General features: G+C 41.6%; 2 protein-coding genes across 2 annotated transcripts; one reads left to right on the top strand and one right to left on the bottom strand.

Annotated features, from left to right (window-relative positions):
• Window positions 1-1,310: 1,310 nt before the first annotated feature.
• Window positions 1,311-6,049, top strand: LOC142948566 (hyaluronidase-2). Its single transcript, XM_076090681.1, has 6 exons — window positions 1,311-1,916; window positions 3,056-3,304; window positions 3,408-3,554; window positions 3,881-3,967; window positions 4,170-4,364; window positions 5,619-6,049. Exons 1-6 carry the CDS (start codon window positions 1,311-1,313, stop codon window positions 6,000-6,002), a joined length of 1,668 nt encoding a protein of 555 aa, XP_075946796.1. The 3' UTR covers window positions 6,003-6,049.
• A 1,188-nt stretch (window positions 6,050-7,237) lies between these two features.
• borcs6 (BLOC-1 related complex subunit 6) lies at window positions 7,238-16,386 on the bottom strand. The gene is made up of 7 exons (XM_076093353.1): window positions 16,062-16,386; window positions 14,080-14,708; window positions 13,533-13,719; window positions 13,123-13,305; window positions 10,453-10,616; window positions 10,222-10,305; window positions 7,238-9,655 (listed from the first exon to the last, which is right to left on the bottom strand). The coding sequence occupies exons 2-7, from the start codon at window positions 14,695-14,697 to the stop codon at window positions 9,530-9,532; spliced, it is 1,362 nt and encodes a 453-aa protein (XP_075949468.1). The 5' UTR covers window positions 14,698-14,708; window positions 16,062-16,386; the 3' UTR covers window positions 7,238-9,529.
• Between the last annotated feature and the right edge of the window lie 7,980 nt (window positions 16,387-24,366).

Below are 24,366 nucleotides of genomic sequence, written 5' to 3'. Positions count from 1 at the left end.
TACATTAATCCAGAATAATAATAGTTTCTAAATTAATCAGTACCACTTTTTCTTCAGGTTTTGTGTCTTGTGATCACACGCGTGATGTGCCAAATGCTTAGCATGATTATTTCATTATTCACATTTAAAATCTTAGTTTTATACTTAATAATTTAAGTAGGTGCATGTTTTTACACTGTGTTTTCTGCAACAAATCTGCGATTTTGTATTTCAGCTGTTTGAGGCAAAAAAGTAAATAATTCTGATTAAAGTGGTAATTTCTTCATTGTGTTGCTATGGTTTTGGGCAACATGAAAAATTGCAAGGCAGTCACTGGTGTCTCAGCAGATCAGTGTGAAAACAAAAAATCAAGTTGGAGAATGTAGATGAGTTGCTGTCGGAACTTTTCTTTCTTTGGCAACGGATGAAACAATGTGTATCTGCGTTAGATGTAAGGACAGCATTTCTCCTTCTTTACTTGTGTGCACAGCCTTGCAAAAAATCTGTAACCATTTTAAAATCTGGACCCCAACTGAGTGTCTACTGTATCGACTGCATCACTGAGTGTATGAAATATTAAATACAACAGCTTTCTCCATGACATGTGTGACTGAGGGAACCCATGAGGATATTATAATCTGTCACTACACCTACTTGAAATGGGGGAGATGTAGGATGGTGGAGAAGATAAGAACAATTTAAGGGACGATTTAAGCCTTTAAAATAAGAAATAAATGTCAAAATAGAGTGCAGCTAAATAGATCGAACGAAATATCTGGAGATTCTAATAGGCATGATTATAGTAAAGCAATAGCAGACAAACTCCTGGGCCCTCTGTCAGTCTGTCAAGATACAATCTCCCAATTACTCAGGATAGAATGTGTTTTTTTGTGATTTGTATGTGCGGATCTCTTAATGTTAGTTTTGTTTACATCGTTAAGAGTTTTGGGGCAGCTGTGGCTCAGGGGTGTTGAGCGGGTCGTCTTTTAATCACAAGGTTGCCGTTATGATCCCTGGCTCCGTCGGTTATGTGAAGTGTCTGACTCTGAACCCCAAGTTGCTCCCCAGGCGCTTCAAAGCAGCCGACTGCTCCTAAACGCTTAGGATGGGTTGAGTGTAGAGGTCGAATTTTATGCAAGTATGTATGTGATGATAAAAATAAAGTCATGCAGGAATAATTCTGCTGTCCTTCATCACCTTCTGCTCATTATTTGATCATAACCATATCACCCGACAGACTGAAAGAGGTTTGACGTTTGCTTTGTGTTTAACAGGAACATGATTGGCTGTGAGGGCCTGAAGGGGTGACGGCCTGAGAGGTGGCTGCTCCAATGGCGTGGGCCGAGCCACGGTCCCGTCCAGACCCAAAGCCCGAACCAAAACTCACACCTCACAATCTAAAGACTCGGGGCACTTTTTCATCAGCTATCCTTCAAGTCCAGCCTCCAGTTTTACTGCCCCTCCTTCTTCTGCTTGCTGCCTTTGCTGACCTGGGTATTGCTGGTCCACCGCAGCCAGCTTGCCCCCCTCTCCTGTCTGGACAACCTTTCATCATCTTCTGGGGCATCCCTGACTCTTCCTGCTCCGGTCGGCCAGATCCTAGATCTTTCGGGATGGAACGGGAGGGCCGCGTGGCCGTCTTTTATGAGGACACGCTGGGGAACTACCCTTATTTTATAGACAAAGACACACCGGTCAATGGGGGGCTACCACAGCACACACGGCTGGACAACCACCTCCAGAAGACACAGCAGGACTTGGAGGCAGCTTTACCTGCCCCGAGGTACCTTGGGCTGGGGGTGCTGCGCTGGGCAGAGTGGGTCCCCCAGTGGTCAAGGAACCAAGAGAGGCAGGCGATGTATCTGGAGGCATCGAGAAACCTGCTGAAGACTTTCTTTCCTAACTGGACCCCGGAGGAGGTGGAAAAGTGGTCACAGGTAAGAAAAGATGATAAAGTGTGAGGAAAGAGTGATAACTGATAAGAAAATGGATCAGGGATCATGAGTGGAAGTGGAGAGGAAACTTTCAAAGTGGTTGGCAGATGTTGGAGAGTGCAAGATACTGAATGGCTGATTGGGGGGGGGGGGGGGGGGGATGCTTCCAAAAGTGTTTCTTCTGTAGTAAAGACAAAATCTTTGATGTAAATATTCAGTGGGCCTTGAACACTAACAACATCATTATGGTACCATTTAGTATTTGGTATTGCTATCATGTTAGCAATTATATTTTATTATGATGTGAGCACATTTTAGAGAGGGAGTGGGGAGGAAGGAGCGGATAATGGATCATTACAGCAGCGAGTGAAGAAGAGAGGGAAGAAGAGTCACAGCATGTAATTACTTGATGTGATGACAAAGTGAGCCAACTTTTGCATAATTCACTCAGCAGAAACATGGTGTCAAAGCTACAATGAAGGGTAAAAACAACTTAACTCTGATTCTGTGAACTACATTCAGTCGGTTTGGAAAGATTAGAACAGTATGCAAACAGAAGCCCTTGGTAAATGTGAATAAAGCTGAATTGGAAATCATGTGATAAGAATGAAGACAAAGGCTGTTGATTTGAGGTTTGACTGGAACATTTTATACTAAAGTAGCGGCCACTGGATGAGCCAAATCCAGACTAAAAGGTAACCAGAGTAGAAATTAGTGAGCCTCAAAGATGCTAATCTATGAGAACTGTCCCCAGCTGTCTCCAGCTTCAAATTTAATGGAAAGACATGAGAGTGGTTATCGATCTTCACATCTAACTCTTAACAAGAAAGCAGAAAAAGGGTATTTTTCCACAGTGTCAAACTATTAAACTATTCTTTTTAATATCTGCAAAATGATGGCAGGCCAACATTGCCATAACACTGTTCTGCTTACTGATTTGCAAATTGTCCAGAATTATTTAAATGATTAACTGATAGCTACAAAAACAGTTGACACATTTTCATCATCTCACGGTAAATACGGTTACATCCCACACCCCTTTTGGTTAGGTTTGATGATTTGGCATTTCATATTTACTATTCACAAAAACCCAGAAAAATGTCTGTACTCCACTGAGAGAGGATGTATTGATCTCGTCACAGGTGGACTTCGAGGCAGCAGCCCAGTCAGTAATGATGGAAACTCTACGGGAGGTCAAAAGGTTAAGGCCCAAAGCATTATGGGGCATCTCTCCTTACCCCAGCTGCTACAATGGCGATCCCGCCCAAACCATGTTGGCCAATTACACCGGCCAGTGCCCTGCTACGGAGATGGCCCTCAACGACGAGCTTCTGTGGCTGTGGAAACGATGCTCCGCCCTCTACCCTCTCCTCACCCTGGAGAAGATGCAGGTGGGTAACACTACTGTGCTGTACTTTTGTGTAAATAATGAATAAATGTGAAGTAGCTGGTTTACAGGTAAAAATGTGTACAATCTGTCCCCTTTTTTTATAGTGTGGGACCTCTGGAGCCAGGCTTCACTTGTCCTGTCAAATCAGAGAAGCACTACGAGTATCATCTCTGACTGGGACTGTGTCTGATCTTCCTGTATTCCCATTGGTCAAGAGTGTCTATGCATCAACTAACACCTTCCTGTCACAGGTGAGATGTCAACGTCTGGTCATTGATCCAAGCGCCTTGCAAAGGCATCAATGATGAAGCAGAACAAATGGAGACGGAGGACAGAAGTAGACTCATGTTGAATCAAAGCACGAGTTATTTCCCTGCTTCTAAAGTCTGACAGTTCTGTTTGAAAAAGAGAATACTTAGAAAGCTAAAGGTGTGTTTGGTCCACATCATCAGGTGTTGGATTTGTTAAAATAAACAGAGGGCTCATATGACAAGTATAATGGTGTTTATAATGTATCGTACTATGAGGAGTACAGAGACAAGAAGAAAACCCTCTTTGTATGATGTCTTGTTAACAGGCAGACCTGGTTAGCACCATAGGAGAGAGTGCTGCCATGGGAACAGCTGGAGTTGTCATCTGGGGGAAGAGCGAGACTAAGACGGAGGTATACGGCCATACATTTACATAAAGTGCATACACCCACGAATATGTCTGCACATTTATACACCGACACTTCTACATGTCAAGAGTTCAGTTTATAAACACACATTTTTACCATTCAACTTTTTCCATCTCGCTAATGAAAACTTCAAAGAGGGCTTTGTGTTGGCAAACATTTTCTTCCCAAACCTGTCTCCTCCTCCCAGAGAGAGTGTCAAGACCTGGCAGAGTTTGTCCGCAAGGTCCTGGGACCCTACTCCATCAACGTCACCACGGCAACTCGACTCTGCTCAGCCTCTCTGTGCCAGGGAAAGGGCCGATGCGTCCGTCAAAATCCAGAGAGCTCGGTCTACCTCCACCTCCCACTGCCGACCGGAGTGGTGGAGAAGGTGATGGAGAAGGTGACTGAGAAGGTGAGGGAGTGTCATTTGAAGCAGCTTTCGAGATGTATCTGTGCCGGATTTATAAAGCTCCGTTCATGTATCGTGTTCCAGATGTCATTAATCCTGTTCACAAGCACTGAATCCCACTCCTACAATGAGACAAAAATAGATGATGACATGAGACATATTGTTCAGATGTAAAACAGACTTGGTGACCTTATGGTCTTACGACAGATGAAGCTTCTTCAGTTTCCAGTTAATTAGCTACGCAAAGCTAGAACTGCTGCAGTCTAAAGCAAAGTTCACACTACACAACTGTCATGGTTGTCAGATCGCCGAACTGTTCCTCACTACACAACTTGTTGACTTGTAATTTGGAGTCTGGAAGTCGTCGTGTTTTTCACACTAAACGACAGTAGGTCAAACGCTACAAGATCCTTTAATGAAATCACGTAATATGTCCAAAGTCATGCATCTTGATGTTGTCGTTGGTACACGTGTCAACACGAAGCTTGTTTGCTCTCAGCGCAGCAACAACTACAACTTTGGTCTGTGTTGCATTGATATAAATTGACATAACTAAAGTGTTAGCTTGGTGTCTGCAATAAACAACTGGGCGTAAAGTACAGCGTGTCTTACTTACTTTACTCTTTGTAGAAAGGTTAACAAACACACGTGATGGTGAGATATAAGATTCTACTACAATGTCTTAAAAAAGATGAAAGCTCCTAAAGAAAAGCTCTGATTGCCTCTTTGACTTCCTCCCTTTCCTGATACTCAAGAGTCGATTCGCTGAAGCCTGTGAGCACATGTTGAAAGGCAATTGTCAAAAGAGACACAACTTCTCAACTTATGTTCTTTCCGTGTGGAGTTGGAAGCCGAACAACTGATGTTGAGTCACGACTGATAAAGATAACCAAGACAACAGCAGGGAGTCCAGTTGCCTGAGGATCTTCTGTCTTTAGACAGAAAGAAAGCAGAGAGGGATACAGGAGCTGAGACACAACAGAGACAGATATGCTGGAACACTGAACACAAGAACATTGTGTTCTCTGGGAGCACTCATCACTATTCAGTTGTCATAAAATGTAAGACACAAGTATGAATATTGCTGCAACTGCAGAACATTATGAAAAGTTTATTTCCATCTGATTTTGAGCCGTACTCTTTAATCTTTAGTTTTCAGACTGATATCATGAAACCTCCACTATTCCCTGTGAATATCACAGCAGCAATGTTTGCTAATCTTGACATTATTTTTCTATCCACCAGGAAGAAGCAGCAAAAGCCACAGATCAGCCGGAGACTAACACCAAACCAGCAGAACCTGACCCAGCTGAGATCTGGAAGAAGGACTTCCAATGCCAGTGGTACAAGACCGTGGACGGAGACGTCTCAGACCAGCAGTCCCCCAAAGACGGAGCATCTGTTGGGGGTGCAGTAAAAAAAAATACTGGAGATGTATTGGGGATTACAGCAACTTCTACAACAAAAGGTGCCTCTGTGATTGAGTTGAGAGGAAGCAGTTCACCTGGAACCGGAAGCCCAACGCCTTCACTGGAAGTAACTACAGACGGTGGAACAAATTCACTGAGTGCCCCAAACATGACTGTTCTGCTGTTGCTGGTGGCTGGAAGTCTTTGCCTGGAACCTTAAAATAAGAACAAACCATCCTTCACCTGGAAGGTCTGGGCTATAACTGCAATATGAGCCCTTCTGAAGTGCCCTTGAGCAAAACACTGAATCTCTGCTAGCTGCAGGAGTGCTGCTTTGTTAAAAAAAAAAAAAAAAAACGATGTTCACAGGTGGAACTTCAAACCTATCACTGAATGTGCCGAGAGACAGCAGTGGTACAAACACGTCACTTTTTTCCGTTCATACAGGCTGAATTTAAACCTTTAGGAGAGAAGAGATGCGACACACAAGATAGACTTATCAGACAGTCACCGTCACCACAGATATATAAAAGCAGTCTGTAAAACCTGCGCAAGGTTTTATTCTCTTTGCACATTTTGTTGATACATTTCAGTCCTATGTGAAATGGTAATTATGAGTTTCTCTTTCCATTAAGTAGACGTGCTGGGTTAAAAGGCTGGTTCACCCTAAATAATTAAAACTCTATTCACCATCATTGGATTGGAGTGACAGCAGAAAGGTCAGAGGCTAATATTTTAAATCCTTAAAATGAAACCAAAACGATCTGTGGTGCTAGATAGTAGAAAGGTCAGGGAGACCTTCTGTGTACTTGTAAACAGAGTGAACCCGTCAGTTAATCTGCCTGACAGAGATTGTCATTTTCATAAATCTTTTAGGAGTTAGTTAAGCAGCAGTTTGAGAGTCACATGTTTAATGCAATGTCAGACAAACAGAATGCGTCAACTTTGGCCTTCAAAACATCCAGGATTTACGTTGTGGATTGTTGACGTCTTCAAGAGCATCCTCTGCAAAATTAAACACGGGCCTTTTTGAAATATCACAGAGGGAAAAGCACAAGTATGAATAATAGAATGAATGATGGCTGAATCCCATTTAGCTGCTTACGTTTCAGGGTCCTGGTATTGAGCATGCTGGCTCACTGTCACAGCTTAGTAAAACAGAGCCATCGTTACCGTTATTAATAACGCCGCTGTGACAAGTCTAAATATCTGCACCTATTGGTCTCCGCAGCATGTAGTTCAGGCCTTTTTAACTCTTATTGTGGTTAGAATGTTATAAATGCAGTAACTGTTAACTCAAAGGACAAACCTTTAAATTCAGAAAAAACACAAAACTGTAATAGAAAACCTGCATATTTGTATATATTTTTTTGTAAGTCAGAGTTGTTTATATGTTTCTTTCACATACATTCAGTGCTCCTTGAGGCAGCACACTTTGAAAATAAAATGGAAACATTTGTTCTTGCAGCTCATGTAAATTTATTTGTTATTTTTCATTAAAATATACACTCAAGACGACGGGTATCTAAATTGTTTTTTTTTTAGTTACAGAAAGAGATCATATCTACACAGGTGCATCATCTGATTGTACAACAGAAAATGAATTAATCATACATTTACATTATGAACAAGGGCATTGTCTCTCATATTTCCCCATTTCAAAGGATCCTCCCTCACCCTGGAAATCTACTAAGACTCCCACATGTCCGCTCTCTGGACATTAACCTTCATCTGCAAAAGAGCATCAACATCTTTACAAGCACAGACATGTTGGAGTACATTTCAGTATAATCAGGACCATCCCATTCTTTAATGTAAGCTTTGTGAAGATGCGGCTCTTCCTCTTTGCCAACAAGGTTGAGGAAAGCGACGATGAGACAAAGAGCAGATTTTTACAAAGAATGCAATCTGAGCTTTTTGTGGTGAACATGAACAGGTTACGATGCAGAACCACGGCTAAAATAAGTACCGACTTTGCTTCCAATATTGCTTTGATAAAAGTTTTTAGATGAATATCCCAAAATCCACCAAATTGACATGTTTGCTGCCATCAGTAATGGGTATATGTAAAAGTAATAGCACAATGATCTACTACAAGGCCACCCACCAGTGCAATGACAGACGTACCACAGTCTCTTCATTAAATCAAGTACAACGCTCCAGGAGAGCGAATGGCTTCAGGTCGGTAAAGTAACAGCCAAGCCACGCGGCACTCGTTCAGTAGCTTTTCTCTTTGAGTAAATTAATAAATACTCACTTCTATTAAATGTGACACAAGTCCACGTTAGTTCACACGCGAAGACAGAATCCCGACTCCAGTGACGTTGACTCTTTGTTGGAAACAAGTCGTCCGATCCTTTCAATGTTGAAGAAAACAAAAGCGAGGACATGCTGCACAGAAACGTAGCTTCTTCTTCTTCTTCTTCGTGATTGGTCAGTACAGGCAGAAGCAAACTATAACTGGTTTGAATTTCATTCACAGGATCAATGACACTCTCAGCAGTTTGTTGGCTACTTGCATGTCTGGAATTTAAATTACATTTTCAATAGGTTCAGATTTCATGAAAGTCTTCAGGTTGGCAATATGTATCAAATGTTGCTTCGGTTTGATGACATTTAAAAGTCAAATAAGTACAAAGCCTTTAAAAAATGTAATGCCATTGGGAATGTTGTGATACGCACGAAGATATTTTTTGCACGAAAACATCTCGGATTGCACAAAAGGAGGAGAGTGAGGTGGTATGACACCTGGCTTTAAATCACAGAAGCAGACCTGTGATTTATAAAGTTTACAAGTTTTTAAATTGATAAACAACATGACATAATCCGAGTAGAAAAAGTGAAACACTTTCATTACCTTCGACAACTACCCTCAAGCAGCATTTGAGCTTAAACTCCAAATGCTCCAGAGGGACCGTTCAGTGGGACAAAACTCTGGCTGTACTGGTTAGTTCCCAGTGACACCGAGTAGCAGCGTAGTCGAATAAGCAAGCATGCTGAGAACACTTAATAAATAAACATTAAAATAAGACAGACAGACAGAGAGACATGAGACATGATGCTCCCCTCCCCTCATTAAGCCTGCAGTGAAAAGAATCGGATCTTTGTTGCATAAGGTTAAAAAATAGGCTTTCTGTTCCTGTGCAAAAGTCACTGTCTTCTGAGCAGTTCATACCGGCCTCTCCATCAGCGAAGAGACACACGGAGAGGAACATCGCCCCCATGTGGGGAGGAAAGGTTAGTGCAATCTGAACAAAGCGGGCTGGACGGATGACGACACAATATTCCTCCTCTCGCTGTAAACACATCTTCAAGGATCTGTGTGTATCTGTGTCTGTGTGTGTGTGTGTGTGTGTGTGTGTTCAGGGCACTTGACCGAGTGTCTCCAAAACGGGTTAATTTCTGAGATTTCGTTTCATGACAACTTCATTAGAGGCTTTAAAAACAAAAAAAGAAAGTAAGCGAAGCTCGACCCCGAGAGAAAATCAATCGCAAATTCATTTGGAATCTCACGAAACAAACATCTTCTTCAAATTATGAATAAGCGGCGGGACTATGAGAGCCAATCCTCCAGCGTGCCTAGTAGCAATGGTTCCTGGAATCCAGAGGTGCACTTAATCTTGGCTGCAGTGTGTGCGCGCTACCTGCAGAAAGGTGGGTTTACTTGCAGACAGCCTCGTTCAGGATGTGCTTGATGTTGGATCTTTGCAGCTGGGGGCGTGTATTCAAATCGGACAGGTGGGGGGGCTACTTGCAGATCGCCTCCAGAGCGTCGAGGGTGCGTTTGATGTCACGGATCTGGGCCGCCAGGGTGTGTATGGGCTGCATGGAACGATCCAACTCCTCGCAGCGAGCCATCAGTGTGTACATGCCCTGTGGGAGCAAAAAAATACAAGACAGCCAATGAAAAAGCTGATGCTTTAATACAAACCTCAGCCCAATCAGAAGTGGAGAAAATGAGGGGAACGTGGAAAGAATAAAAACGATGATAGCGCTGCACATTGTTGCTTCCTTTTATAACAAAGCTGATTTGATTTTGTCACTGAAAAATGCTTTTGCTTTCTAGTTTACTTATATTGTTTTTCTACAAAGTTTAACAGTCAGGTTTCAAGATAACGAACTACATTGTTCCTCTTAAATGACATTGAGTATTCCGACAGGTTATCCAACAAATGAAGGTAATATACTGTATGTGTCCAAGAGGATGTAGAAAAGACAGCACAATTCAAATTTGGTGAAAGAAAAACTCAGCTTTCATCAATCTATAACTCCTTTTGTAGTGAACGTTTGCAATTCACGTTCTGGTGGACCCTTAACTTATAATTTCTTACATTTCCCAGAATTACAACAACCCCAGAGAACATGTTTCTGTCAAAGTAACACACACACACACACACACACACACACAAAGATACAGAGACACACAAACACAGTGTCACCTTTATACTCATATCCACAGACTCTCCCAAGCTGTCAACTGAGTCTCTGTAGGTCTGGATGTAGCCCACACTCAGAGCTGTCATCTGGAAGAATCATGGACAGAAAGACCAATCAATGACAGATATGAGAAACATACAGTGTGTGAGTGTGAGAGACGATACCAGAGGACGAAACAGAACGATGGAGCTGAACACACGATGCATCATGAACGGACAGAGTTTCAGACTCACATTCTGGATTGTTCCATTGAGGCTCCGCATCATCATCTCCACACTGTGCGCCACTTCCTGGGTGTGTCTCTGAAGATCCAATAGGACGGCTGGATCAATGGGCGGGATGTCTGCTGGTCTCCGTGACAAACCCCGGCTGCGGAAGATGGGACCTGAGCAGTCCGCTGGTAAGAAATAATTATGAAATTTCATGAATAATATACACAAGTAGGGCTCTAACTAATGTTTGTGTTCATTTGATTTTTCGATAACTAGTATAATCGATGAAAAAAAAAAGAAGAAAATTGTGAAAATTCCCAGAACACAAAGAGCCCAAATCTATGACTTCTTTCAGGACAAACACACACAGTCAGAGAAAGGCAGCGAGTGATGCAAACAGGCACAACACGTGTGCAAGCACAAGCCAATAACGACGACCTCAAGGAAATCGGTTCTCAAGCGAAAAATAAGACAAAACATCACACAAATTACACGCAAGAGCAACTGAAGAATTATTCTCATTTGAAGGAACAGCTGCTCTTACAAAAAGACTGCCAGCACATCACGGCACATAATTAAAAGAACACGTACGCTCTGAGTCGTGAAGTAAAACAAATGAGCAGGTTTCCGTCTCTGAAATTGATTCCCGTCAGGCTGCAGCAGGACCTCAGCTATAAATCCCTCCAGTCCAAACGAAGTCTGAGTCCTCTATCCTAATTGAATCAGCAGGTAGAGGGAATGAGCTGCCACCGAGGGCATATCGACTGTGTTCCCGTGTTTAAATTGAGTGGCCAGTTCAGCAGACACTCGAACACAGATGGGTTTCCCCCTCTGGGTGAAGGGCAGCGGTTCAGGCCTCTTTTTCCTGGAAAATTTGACAAGACAGATGGCCGCTAATGGGCAGGCTTGACTTTGTCAACCTGCTGATGTTATAGAGATGATTTCATTTCTGAGTGACCATTTTGGGAAAACTATCCGTTTCAATTGCTGTGGGGTTGAGTCTCTGCTGCTCGTTAAAACACGCGGCGAGGCTGATTTACAAGTTAGGAAATGGACAGAGCGACGGCGAAGAGAGCGTCCGTCACAAATGAACTATTCATCTGAAAATCTCATCGAGAGGAATCGAAAAATGATAAAGCTGATTGGGTGAATGTTTCTCTAACCAATTGTACCGCACTACACAGGACAACCATCTGCATTTAACAATGACCATCACGATGTACAAACAGGACGCGTGATGACCCGTCTGATAGCTATTCAACACGTTGCAACATTGTGATGCTTTTTGGTTTGTTAACTGCTACGCCGATGACTGAGCAGATATCCAAAAGGTGTTTACATTGTATGTCCTATATTCACTACTGTTGAAATTATTGGTTGCATTAAGTTCGCACTCTCACCACGAAACCCCATTTCACAACCGACTTCTCTCTCTGAACTAGAACCCTTAGATATTGACTGTGGTAAATATGGGAGAATTGCACCTCTGCAGTTTCTGCTATATCAATACTTTTCTTCACTATTCTTCAAACAAAGCTTTCACGAGTTCACGGAGGAACTCTTTATAGAATCGACACATCTTAGTCATAACAAAGCTGCTGAATCATGAACACTGCAGGGTGGCAGATGATTCATGTAAACCTCCATCATAAGACATCAGATACAGCAATTCATTTGCTTAAGATAGTGCATCGATTCTCCATTACTTATTATGGTTTAGACATGACCAAAGTTATGCATAAATGATGAGTCGGGCAGACTGGGCCTGTTAGCCTCTGCGGGGGAAAAGCTGGCAGTGAATCTGACTTCAAGTCAGCACCAGCACCGCTGCTCGTAAAAATGCTATTAACCTGCTGAAATGTAATTTCTGACACCTCCCTGTGCAGAGGCAAACACAAACACATCCTCCGTTAGGGCCTCCTGACCCTCAAACACGTCGCAGTTATAAAAGTAACCTGCACTACGCACATCCTCCATCAGCCCAGTCGGCAAGAAAAACTGTCGGCATTGGACTCGAACCAAGAAATACGCTGAATTCGGGCGGAGCAAGTGACGATTGAGAGCTAGATATAAAAACAAGTGTAACAAGGTAGTGGGGGAGGGGTGGTGGATGGGTCAAATAAACACAGGACTTTCGAGAAAGGTCCATCTCATACAAGACTGATGACGAAACGCATTTATGAAACATCAATATTCAATGTATCTCCCAGAAGCTTATGATGCAAACATTTTTTCGGGCCACTGGGTTGCCTCTACATGTGAACATATACTGTCTGCACACGCTTCTTCTGCGAGTCAAATGCAACACAACCATAAAGCACACCGATAGATGAACACAGACATACTGTATATGAAATATAGTCACACGTTCTCTGATGCTTACAAATCAGCTGTATGAGAGCAGTGAGCGCGGCGGGCATGAGCTAGCCAGTGGTGCGCACACACTCATGCATGAACATACACTAAGAGCACGGGGCCTGTCCATGTCAACAAATCAAGGAGAAGCTCAGATTGTCTGTCCAGGTGGACATTACTCCACTATATCTTTACATTGATTATAGTGGTTTGCTGCTCTATTAATACTCTGAATGTTTTATACTGCTCCTTGGAGTGTAATTCTCCTAATTGGGTTATGAATTACAATAATTAGGAAAAAGAATCTTGTGAAGGTTGCTTGGGGTCCATACTCACAGTCACTGCAGTCCAGACTGGGCTTGGAGCTCATTTTGATTTTCTGCTCCAGGTTCTTGGTGATGAAGTGAGTCAGGTCACCCTCCTGGCTGACTGTCCCATCTAGCTCCAGAGCTGAGGAGATTGTGGCCCTCCGGCCCTCTGACTGGCCCCCTCTGCCCCCTACCCGGGCCCCCAAACCACCTGTGGAGAATACACCAAAATCAGCTGAATAAAGTTGTAAAGTATTCCCAGTAATTACTGACTTATTAAGAGATGGAAGCCCTACTTAATGTCGTCACAGTTTCCACTATATTTCTGCTCAGTTATTGCGTAGCTAAAAGAGTTTTTTGCGTACATACAAGTGAAGAGATCGGGAACGAGCCAAACTGCAGTTGACATAAAATCAAACCTGTTGGACGGATATCTACCTCCACAAGCTTGGCTGATTTCATCCAGGCTCTTGCTGTCCTGCATCCCCCGGACGTTGCGTACCCAGACCTGGGCCATGACGTGGGGAGGGCAGGGGATATCGTCTGAGGGAAGAAGAGGAGGTGGAGGAGAGGAAGAGGACGAGGTGCTGGGACCGGGGGCTGAGGAGGAGTAGTGTCGTGAAGACTAAAAAAAAGAAAAAAAAAAGGGTGAGGCGGTGAACAGAGAATGGAGAAAAGAGGAAGTGAATAAGAGAAGTTAAATTACTGCTTATCAAATCACGCTGGCAAAAATCATTGTGAAACCAGCCCAGGAGCTTCACACTTGTCTTCCTGTTCATTGGCCCTCTCTTCTAATTGATTAACTTCTCGTCTCACACTCAAATTTGGCCATTTGGAAAAAATTTGACCAACTTGGTCGCGAGAGGTAGGTGGTCAATGTGTTGTAGTTCATTTGAAGCACACTGAAGTCTCAGCGTTGAGTCTATTTAAAAGCATAATCACACATAATCAAATAAAGATGAATATAATCCTACAGCCCACTCACCGCCACCTCTGTTCTCCCTCCTGCACGCTGATTAATCCACTTTTTTTCATTTTTCTCATCGTCCTCCTCATCCTGTTTCTCCTTCTCTCCATCTTCCTCCTCGTCTCGACTGTCAGTGTCTCCGTCTAAAGTCTCTGTCTCCGTCTGGTGTCTGCCTGTAGCGGCAGGGCCTCCTCGCTGAGATGACTTTTTGGAGTGTGCTTGCTGCGCTGGGTCCCACAACAGAGCTGCATCAAGAGGCTCAACATTGTTAGAGGCCTCGTGAATGTCTTTGAAGCCTGATTCCCACTCTTCAGAGTCTCCCGTGCAGGAGGCAGCGGGGAGTGAGGCGTCTGTCACACGAGAGGTGTGCAGCGACAACCTAGTAGATGTTCTCCCATTATTGTACGCCTTTGTGTCCAAGTGGCCGTCGCCATCGTAAACTCTGTTTTCTGCATCTACGTGGTTCTCTGTGTGTCCAAGGGCTCTATCCTTCGATGCCTCCCCAGGACAGGGCACTCTGCTCCCCCCACATTTCACTGAGACCGGAGCGTAAGGGCCGTTCTCTGAAGAGACGGGTGGCACAACCCCGTTAGCTGTTTCTGGCACTTCTGTGCCAATCACAGGGGAGAGACTCATCCCTCCACCTGCTGATGAAGGAAGAAAGGATGTTAGAGACTTTTAAAAATTCATATTTAATTTATGATTCAATTACAGGGTTGTATCATGTACTATGGCTTGCTGGGGATAGGTATCATTATTACTAACCAGTGTTGATATCATATTTTAATACTGACACAATGTTTTTTTTATACCTTTGATTGGGGAATAGGATGGATAAGTGTTAACATAAGGACTTTACCAAAATAAAATATAGTCTGATCAGAACAGTTTTCATTATTCAAGTGGTACGGACACATTTCTCATTAGTTAGTAAATATCATATTATGGTAAATATTATATTCTAGGTAAGACCGCAATAACAAGATGGTCATGTCTGCTTTAGTTTGATCAACTAAATGAAATAGTCACATTGAAGTATAACATTTAAAAATTCAAGTTGAAGTAGTCCTGCTCACTGATTTTCCACATTGCAAAATATGGTCTGAAAATGCAATCAGAGATGTAAAAAGGGAGCGCTACCACTGTATTACCTCTCAGTTTACATCACATCTTTAAAGCCTTCCCAGCCCCTCTGCTTACAGACGCGTAATTATATTCAAAGTCTCTTGGTCTCCTGCATGTAGCATGGGAAGTGTTAAATATAATGAATAAACATTCTGAGGAGGGACTGTGGTGAGGACTGGGAGCTGAACAGATTGAACATTTAAATGCTGCAGTGCAAGATTTGACATGCCACTGGTTTATCCTTCCAGCCATCCAGAGATATCTGGAAGCTATCTAGATATCTTAACCCCAGCCTTAGCTGTGTTTATGTGAAGGCTGTAATCATCATACACCTTTGTATCCTATTATTTCAATCGTGGTCAAGAGTATTTATTCATAACAGCAGCTGTTATTTGGGCCCACTGTGTGGTTCAATGTGAAATGACGTAATATTAGGTTAGCATTAGCTTATACACTTAACTAACTTAGTGTTAGTGCTAGCTTGCACAGCGTTCTCGTGACTTTAAACAAACAACGCCTGTGGAGGTTGATCAGACGTCCGTGGACAATTACTACGTTGAATAACAGACAAACAGGAACAAAGACATGACGAAGACATAAATAACTGCCTGTCAACGTTGAGGAAGTTGATGTCTTCTAGTCATTAGCCTCACAGCTAGCTCGCTGTTTAACGTAATGTTGTTGAATGACGTTAGCGCAGCACGGCTAACGTTAGCTGTCCAGGCCTTTAAATCACAATGCTTCCACAGCTCGTCTTTTATTGTCTCACACTGTTACACGACAAATGGTCATTGAATGTCAATTGTATTTACTTATCTATTGATAAAGTCAGACAATGGTACCCCATCGCTTAATTTAACGAAGAAAACACTCACCAGTGTAGTTCCTGTTCAAAAAATGTAAGCAACAACCGAGTCCGATAAGAACATCCTTCCCCACCAATCTCAACAGAAGAGTTCCGCCTTGCAAAATTAAAATCGTTTCAAGCAAAATAATGATAATCTAATATATATACAATCTTCTTCTTTGAATGTTAATGATGACAGCGCTGTTCGATTTACACAGAAGTATGTCACGGATTAAAATAGTTATTGAAATAAGTAAAATCAATAAATTGTTGTTAATTCGTATGTAAAAAAAGACCAAAATATCCCCAGAGCAGTGCATGCTGAGCAACATTTAACTCCCGCATGTTGTAGCTGTGGGTTTATTTGTCTCTATCTATACCATCACGCTTCATCCTGCACGTATTTCCGTTCTCCTACAGATGGAGACAAACACCACAGACCCTCAGGAAATAACTTCCTCTAGATTAGTAGTATATTGGTGATTTCAAAATAAAAAAATGTATAGAAGCAGAGCGTCCTGATGGTCTGACCTCCTGGTGAGGGCAGTAAACAATCAACACATTACTTTTCTCAAACAAAAAATGTAATATGAATGCTTGTTGACCGTGATGAGATATTCTGTGTGCCTTTAGGATATATAAGCACAATTTTAGTAGAAGCTGTATCTTTTGTAAAGCTTTTAAAGCATGTCAAGACCCACGAATCAGCGTGTCCTGCTTTGTGCTTATGTAATTTGCAGTTACTGGCCTCCAACAGTCATTTTGCATTTTTAGTAAAATGTCAGTATTTCATCTGAACATCAGAAAACCAAGAGAACAAAGTGTTGATTGCATACTGTATAGCACTCTCTCAGACAACTCATTGTTTCACTAATGATACAGCACATCACATACACAAACACATAGCAGTCTTGTGCTCAACTCCAATGCTTAGTGATCAGGTGCATGGTTTTTAGGATGTATGATGACCATTCAAAACAAAAATTCAGCAACTTTTGTCAGCAACAAACAATTTCTCACAATTTTTAATTTTAGGAATCATAATAGTGTTCTTGTTATCCCTTCTTGTGACATCATGCTCAAAGTATCATCTTACACTTGTAAGATGATCATATCACTGGTGGTCTGATGGTCTTATCACTTCCAGTCCTCATTAAAATAAGTTTCCTGTTTGCAAAAAGGACAATCAGGGCAAATATCTGTTCGAGTTAGCTGAAAAACTGCTTCTTGTTTTGCCTCATAAACCATTGATGAATTTAAGAAATGTGTTTGCAATTATTTAAATTGATGGTGAACAGACTGGAGAGGTGGTTTAAATAATGAGAAGAGCTCGGTTTCGCCTGTTTCCATCCACAATGGAAGTCGGGCCAGCATCTGTGGCTATTTAAACCCTCGAGTGTGGCCAGAAATGACAAATACTGGTACACAGGAGGAGAGGCGATTCGAGACTACACTGTCACCACATCTAAAGATCCTTTAAAATTTCTAATCAGCCCCATCCATCCAGGCCAGCTGTTCTCTGTCTCAGTGGTGATTTGGCTGTTTTATCCCATTTGTTCCCTCTCCTTTTGTGCCAAACCTCAAAGCTTGAGGCATTTACCTAAGACCTCTAAAATAAGCCAATGGCTTCCAGAGCTCCCCAATATAACACCCAATAACCACCATGACCTTCATCAGAGATCACTGTCAGAGAGAACTTTCTTTAACAGACAAGTAACTGCCACAAGAAAGGCAACATTTAGGAAAATGAGGCATACAAAGCAAATTGAAAGCACGTGTCTTCAAACAGATGTGGTTTTTCCATAATAAAAGCTGGAGACTACATGTTGCACATTTGCAACCAAAATAATAGTGAGGGCCCATAAATCATATTCCCGTAAATTGAAAAATATTAATTGTATCCCAGTTCAGGGGAGATGAACCTGAGATGAACCTGCCCCCCCCCCAAATGAGACAGATTAACCTCACAGAGATCAGAAGTAATGTTGCATTCACATTGTACTCATTATTAACTGGTGACACCAGGAAGTTTCCCTCAAACTGCAGACAAAGGGTTATAACGCAGAAAGAAGGGACCCCACTCTGAACTCCAAAGCAATCTTTTTAGTTTTAAATGCAATAGGTTAACATTTCAGCGTAACCAGTTTTCTTCACACAAAGTGGCATGTATCAGTGGTAAAATTCCACTCAGGGATCTGTTTTATGAACATTTACGTGATGTAAGCACTAGGACAGTGTACAACACGTGTTTCCAAAATCACGAAAATCTTCAGCATTTATATTTTAAGATAATTACATTTTTTTATTATTGTGTCATAGGGGAAATTGTGGGTTTTCAAAAGAAATTTCAATGACTTTTTGAAAGGTTGACGGGGCTGGTGTAAGAGAAAATGTATTCATCAAGAATGATCAATCAGAAGATCTAGTGGTTAGAAGTCAGAGGAAAGGACATCATCAAATCGAGACTTCCGTGGAAATATGTGCATTTCCAGCCTCCATGAAGTCCTTAAATGTTCAGTGGAATTAGTTTGAGATTCACAGAAGCAATGAGGAAAAAAGTCATATGGGTAAATGAGTCACTCTGTGTGACAAATGCTGAAAGCGTCTCCTCCTGACTGCTTATTTCCTATGATGAAGTGTTGTTTGGTGCATATTCCAACCATGCAGTATCCCAATAAATATAAATCAATTCTGAGTCACCGCGCCTGTAAAATCTAGTTGTTGTGAATCTATCATTTTGTCACAGGAATACACGTCTGGAGGCAACTGTTGAAATTGTGGGTGTGGATTGCCGTCAGATCGTCACTGACACTGCCAGACCTCTCTTGGTTTCTTTGCTATAGCAATTTGTGGTTTGAATGACCGCTTCACCATTTTCATGAGGTGCAAGTTTGGTGTAGAAATGTGAAACAAGCTTTGATTTGTAATTGTTCCCAGCTACATGTATGCCCTAATGCCCCGCGGCTGACGTCAGAGTAGGGCTGTAATCACTACGTGATTATCATGGCCAAAATAATTCACAATGATGATATTATTGTGATATCTATAGAAAACTTGAAAATTCATCTTTACCTGTGTTTATTGTGCATTTTGTTTATTTTTTAGCCAATGCATTACATTCAATATAGCAGTGTAGTGAGGGATATTATTTATTATTATTTTCTTTTTTCAATTGAAATTTTTTATTAATCCAAAAGAGTGTAGCGATTATTACAGCAGAGCAGAAGCTGTAGAGGACTCATACCTCCAGTTGGGGGCCAGTACTCTCTTGGTCTTGTAGTAGCGGGCCAGCCTGTGGATCCTGCTCTCAGTGAGAATCAGGCAGAACTTGGCATCCTTGTCCTTTCCGTTTCTGTATTTGGTTGAAAACTAAAGTAATGGACAAAGAAAAATGTTGACCTGATGAAGGAGCTGGAGGAAAAGGTAAAGGTCAAGGTATCACCAATGCCATCATAATTCATCCTCTGGAGACTATGAATGTCTGTACCAAATGTCATGGCAATCGATCCAGCATTTGTTCAGATATTTCAGTCTAGACCAAGGTGGCGAACTGACCCACCGACACTGCCGTCCCTAGAGTCAAGAAAACATGTAGCAGCTCTGAAGGTAACCAAACTATCACAGTACTGATCATGTATGCGGCCGGGTCAGTGAAGAGAAACCAAAATGACCTCTCAGTACAAACACAAACATCTAAATGTTCCTGTTAAGTGTCTGTGATAAACATGTAAAAAGATTAATGGCAACTAATCAGCAATGAGAACAAGTTTCCATTGTCACATACCAAAACAAAAAGAGCATTTTCTAAAAATCCTCTCCGAGCCTATTCATCATGGCCTCAAAGGGTAAATTGACACCAATTAGTTAAAAAGTGTATTTATTGAAATGGGATGTTTGCAAGGCTAGCTGTTATCCTTTGGCTATACAGATGAAAGTCTGTACAAGATACTGTAATTATGGTATCACATCTATACTTTGTCAGACAGTAGAGGCTTGTAAGATGCAGTGAGGAAAGAATGTCTCATTCATAAGAAAATACAGCACTGCAATACACTCATTTCTCTTTAATGCATGGTTTTCTGTTTTGCTGTGATATCCTGTTTCTCAAACTGGAGCTGAGTCCAATAATTTCCTCAAGGAGATTCCTGTCCATGACTCAAGAGCTTACAAAGTGAAGCAGTAAATTCAATGGAAAGACGCAGTTGCACATAGTTGACCGGAGCCAGTCGAGTTTCAAAAGTAGCGTGCATGGATGGCATTATAAACAAACAGCAGAAAACAATGATGTACTGCTGACCCCCTGGATACCACCACAAGAGTTTTGGAAACAGTTCAACAACTGAAATTGGAACGCATCTGTCTCCCAGAAGATTGCTCAGCAGAACATATACCAGTTGTTGAACATTAAATGTGAAAGTACTATATGTGGTCACTTTGGCAGGCATGCATGGTGGTTTGGTGTTGTATGGTATGTTACCCTTTTGGAGTGAACAAAGTGACGGACCGTGTGCCTGAGGAATAACGCCGCTGGAATGGAATGAATCCCTGTAAAATAACTGTGCAAGGATTTGTTTCCAAACCTGTTTGTGCATATGCGGCTTAAAAAATAAACGTTTAATGTGTCAGCTGGTATATTTTGCTGATGTTGCCTTTTTATAAACAGAGCAGCCTTGGGGCCTGGATACAGGATGAGAGGGTTTACATTATATGGGATTAAATTAGCTGAATGTTCAACCTTGACAAACTTTACATAAAAGCATAAAGCCTCGTGACTCAACAGAACAGAACAGCAAAATGTATAAAAAAGGTAATTGAATATTTGTGAATTTGGCTGAGTAGCTTTTAGACTAATTCTGATAGTAAACTCCAAAGAGTAGCACTTCAGAGGATAGGATCATAGGGTCATTTTCAGGCTTGTGTTTGTTGATGGGTTTTCAACCTTGATGACAATACATAAATAATCCAACCGAGATTTAAAGGAACAGTCTGTAGCATTTAGGGAGAACTATTGGCAGAAATGAAACATCATATTAATAAGTGTGTTTTCTTTTGTATATAATCACCTGAAAATAAGAACCAGTGTGTTCCCGTTACCTTAAAATGGGCGTATATCTTCACCTGTATGTTATATCTACTGTATATACACGTTTCTGTGTTGTTCAGTATCTGTATATATTTCTTATTGGTACAGTAAACCACAAAGCACAAACATACTCAATTGAAAGCAGACCTTTATACATATCTACAAAAAGAGAAAAACAAAGTCCCGGCACATAAGAGGAAATCAGTTGAAGACTATTTCATTCTGTCTGCAAAGAAGTCATTCAGGATAATCACAGGGGACGAATATTGACACTGAGATGTAATTACAGTAATAAAGAGTAAAACACAAGAGGCCGCTGTAATGAACGAGGAGCAGCTCTGCGCCAATGTCTTTGAGGGAAACACAATGGTCGCAATGCTCCGTCATTGAAAATGTCTTGTAGGAGTTCTGCCTCCTAATCGTGTGGTGTTGGACACACATATACACACACGACATCCACAAGCCGAAGACCCTACAAGCTTTATTATTTTCATATTCTTTAGGTTGTTGAATTTGATGCATATTTGTGTGAGAGCCCAGAAAAAAATGAGAAACTATTACTCAGGCAGCATACTCAAAATGAAATCAAAGTTGTCATCTTCTCGCAAGCAAAATTAGCTTTTACGCCCGAAAACAAGCGTCACATTTGGCTATGTTTGCCTGAGGGGGATCATTCTGGCTCGCAGAATGTGTCAACATGTTTGCACAGTTTTTCATTTGCCAACAGGATGGTGCCTGAAAGCTGGTCAGTCATACATATGGCCGCATATAGAGAACTGTAATCCCTCTGTCTTTCCTTGCTAGCCTCTGCAGTAATGGCGAGAAGGTTTCTTGTATCCGTCTTTCTGAAAAGTTAAATGTGCCTGAGGTTTTTTATGTCCATTTTAAAGCAACTGTATGACAAGCTAGCTGCATTTCCAGTTATCAGTCTTTGCTGTTAAACTATTCCTTAAGGCTCGATTTGTATTTACAGCTGAACTGGATGGTACATTGTATTATTTTATTATTACTACACTGCTTTCATGAGGCTTTGTCTATGTGCTAATGGCTACTTGATAGGATATGTTGTTTTGAGTGGGAACAAAGTAACTGCCATTATCTTGGTTAAAGTAACACAGTGTTCATGTTTAAATACACTAGCCTTTTATCTTGAACAGAAAACACCAGTATCATGTTTTTCAGAAAGGCTGATATGAAGAAACCATTGAGTTAAAGATGCTAGTATGCAGCAGAAGCTAGCAGGGAGGGAGTTTTGAGCAGGACGTTAATCCTCCGTACTCAATTGTGTTTTAACTGTGTACTTGAAATTTTGAGGAACAAGACCTGACAAGAAAAATGTACCAATGATCATGGTGTCAGCATTCAACAGCCCAGACAGTATGTCAGTGGCTACGACTCATACAATGTTGTTTGTGAGCGCTCACAAACTAACTCAGTTCGAGAAGACACCAAATCCTGATTTCCTTTGGATCATACTGCCAGCGTCACATTCACCCTCACACCCTTTAAAATGTTTGAGGAGTGGCTGTCCCGAACACTTTCAACATTCAACACACCCCCATATAAACTCTCTCTTTCTCTACTCAAACAGCTCAGCGCTGGTTAGCTCTTTCATGTGGCCAAAGCCAAGTAGCCAAGCCCATGTTAATGTTCTGCGGGCTCCCTCTGCTCTGTGTCGGTCTGGTTTATTTTTCTAACAGCATCAAAAGTGTCTAGCATCCATTGCTGTGTTACCCGTTTGATAGATTTACTGGCTTGGCCTCTGAACCTTAGATTGAGCTCCTCTCACTGTGATCCCACTCATATCAAACACATACACACACACACACACACACACACACACACACACACAGATGCATACTGTACAAGCACACTCATCCAAAAATGCAGAAATACATACAACCAATGCAAAGAGATTGGGATCCTACAAGACCCAGCAGGATATATTTACTCTACTATTGCTGGAATTGCATGCTCAGCAACATCATTGTGGGATGAAGTTAAATATATGAAAATATGAGAGGCTATTATTATTGGACTAATCCATGCATGTAACTGCATCGTCTAGTAAACCATATAAAATAAACCTACGTTTTACTTTAGTGAGTCTATCTGGCTTTCTCCTCCCCCCTGTCCATCCTCTCTCTAAACTACAGCACTGTTCTGTTTCAGCATTTGTTTTGTATCCGTTGTTCTGGGAAACAACTTAAACTGTCAGAGAAACAGAAAGACAAGCCATCAAATTTCAGGTAACGCTCCTTTGAGCCGAAACAATTGTGGAATGGGCCAGATTCTCAAAAAATAAATAACCATGATGGCTGGCGCGACTGATCCTAATTTCAACAGGTGGGAGTGGGAAGGTGCATCAACAGAAGCAGATGTTAACAGTTGAAAATCTTGAAAAAGAAAAAAAAGAAAAGTACTGTGCAGACTTCAATGTAAGGGTACACAAACATACAGTACATAAATACAAAGACAGAGCAACACAAGCGTTAAATAAGCATCCAGTTTTTGAGACATCAAGGTTGAGTCGGTTGATTTGGGAGCTTGAGGTATTCCCCAAAATAATCTGTCCTCCCAACTTCTAAAACAAGCAGTTTTACTCCAGACTAAACAAATAAATACCACTGAGAAGAAAGTCAAATAGAGGGGGAACAAGTTGTGTTGATTTAACATTAAGAACAAATCACAATTTACTGCCTTGCAAAGTCACTGAAGTTGCTAAAATCCCACACGCCAGAGTCCACTCGACACCGGTCCTGTTCAGCACTTTCTCAAGTTCCAACTTTGTGGAATAAAGGCTTCTTTATTATACATCGGGCCTGCTTCATAATTTACAGCCAGATTTCATGACCAGTTGGAGCTACAGGACCAGCAATATATTACTCCACTTCTTTAGGTGAGCTGGAACCTACTCAATGTCACCAATGGCCCATTTAGGGTGGTGAACCATAGGTTGAAAAACATGCATGATCTGTACAGAGTCTCTTGGTTCAGTTCATACATCGATACTTGTCCATGTCTTATCAAACACTCATGAAACATCTTTTTAAAAGCGTCTTGACATTGCACACGGTTCAGTATGCTGATTTAACAGACATGACCAAAGTTACAGTAAAAACAAATTCTTTGTCCAATAGATACAGAGCCTCTAACATTTCAGTCTCCACTTGCTAGAAATATGACTTTAAATATTACCAATTCAAATATCTGTGTTTTGCCAAAATGTCGTAATGTAATGATGTCCATG

This window comes from Anarhichas minor, unplaced genomic scaffold (genome assembly GCF_050575085.1).
Source record: "Anarhichas minor isolate MPS153535 unplaced genomic scaffold, ASM5057508v1 ptg000003l, whole genome shotgun sequence".
NCBI lineage: Eukaryota > Metazoa > Chordata > Actinopteri > Perciformes > Anarhichadidae > Anarhichas > Anarhichas minor.
The sequence above is the reverse complement of the archived record's forward strand: the minus strand, read 5'-3'. Positions and strand labels throughout refer to the sequence as shown.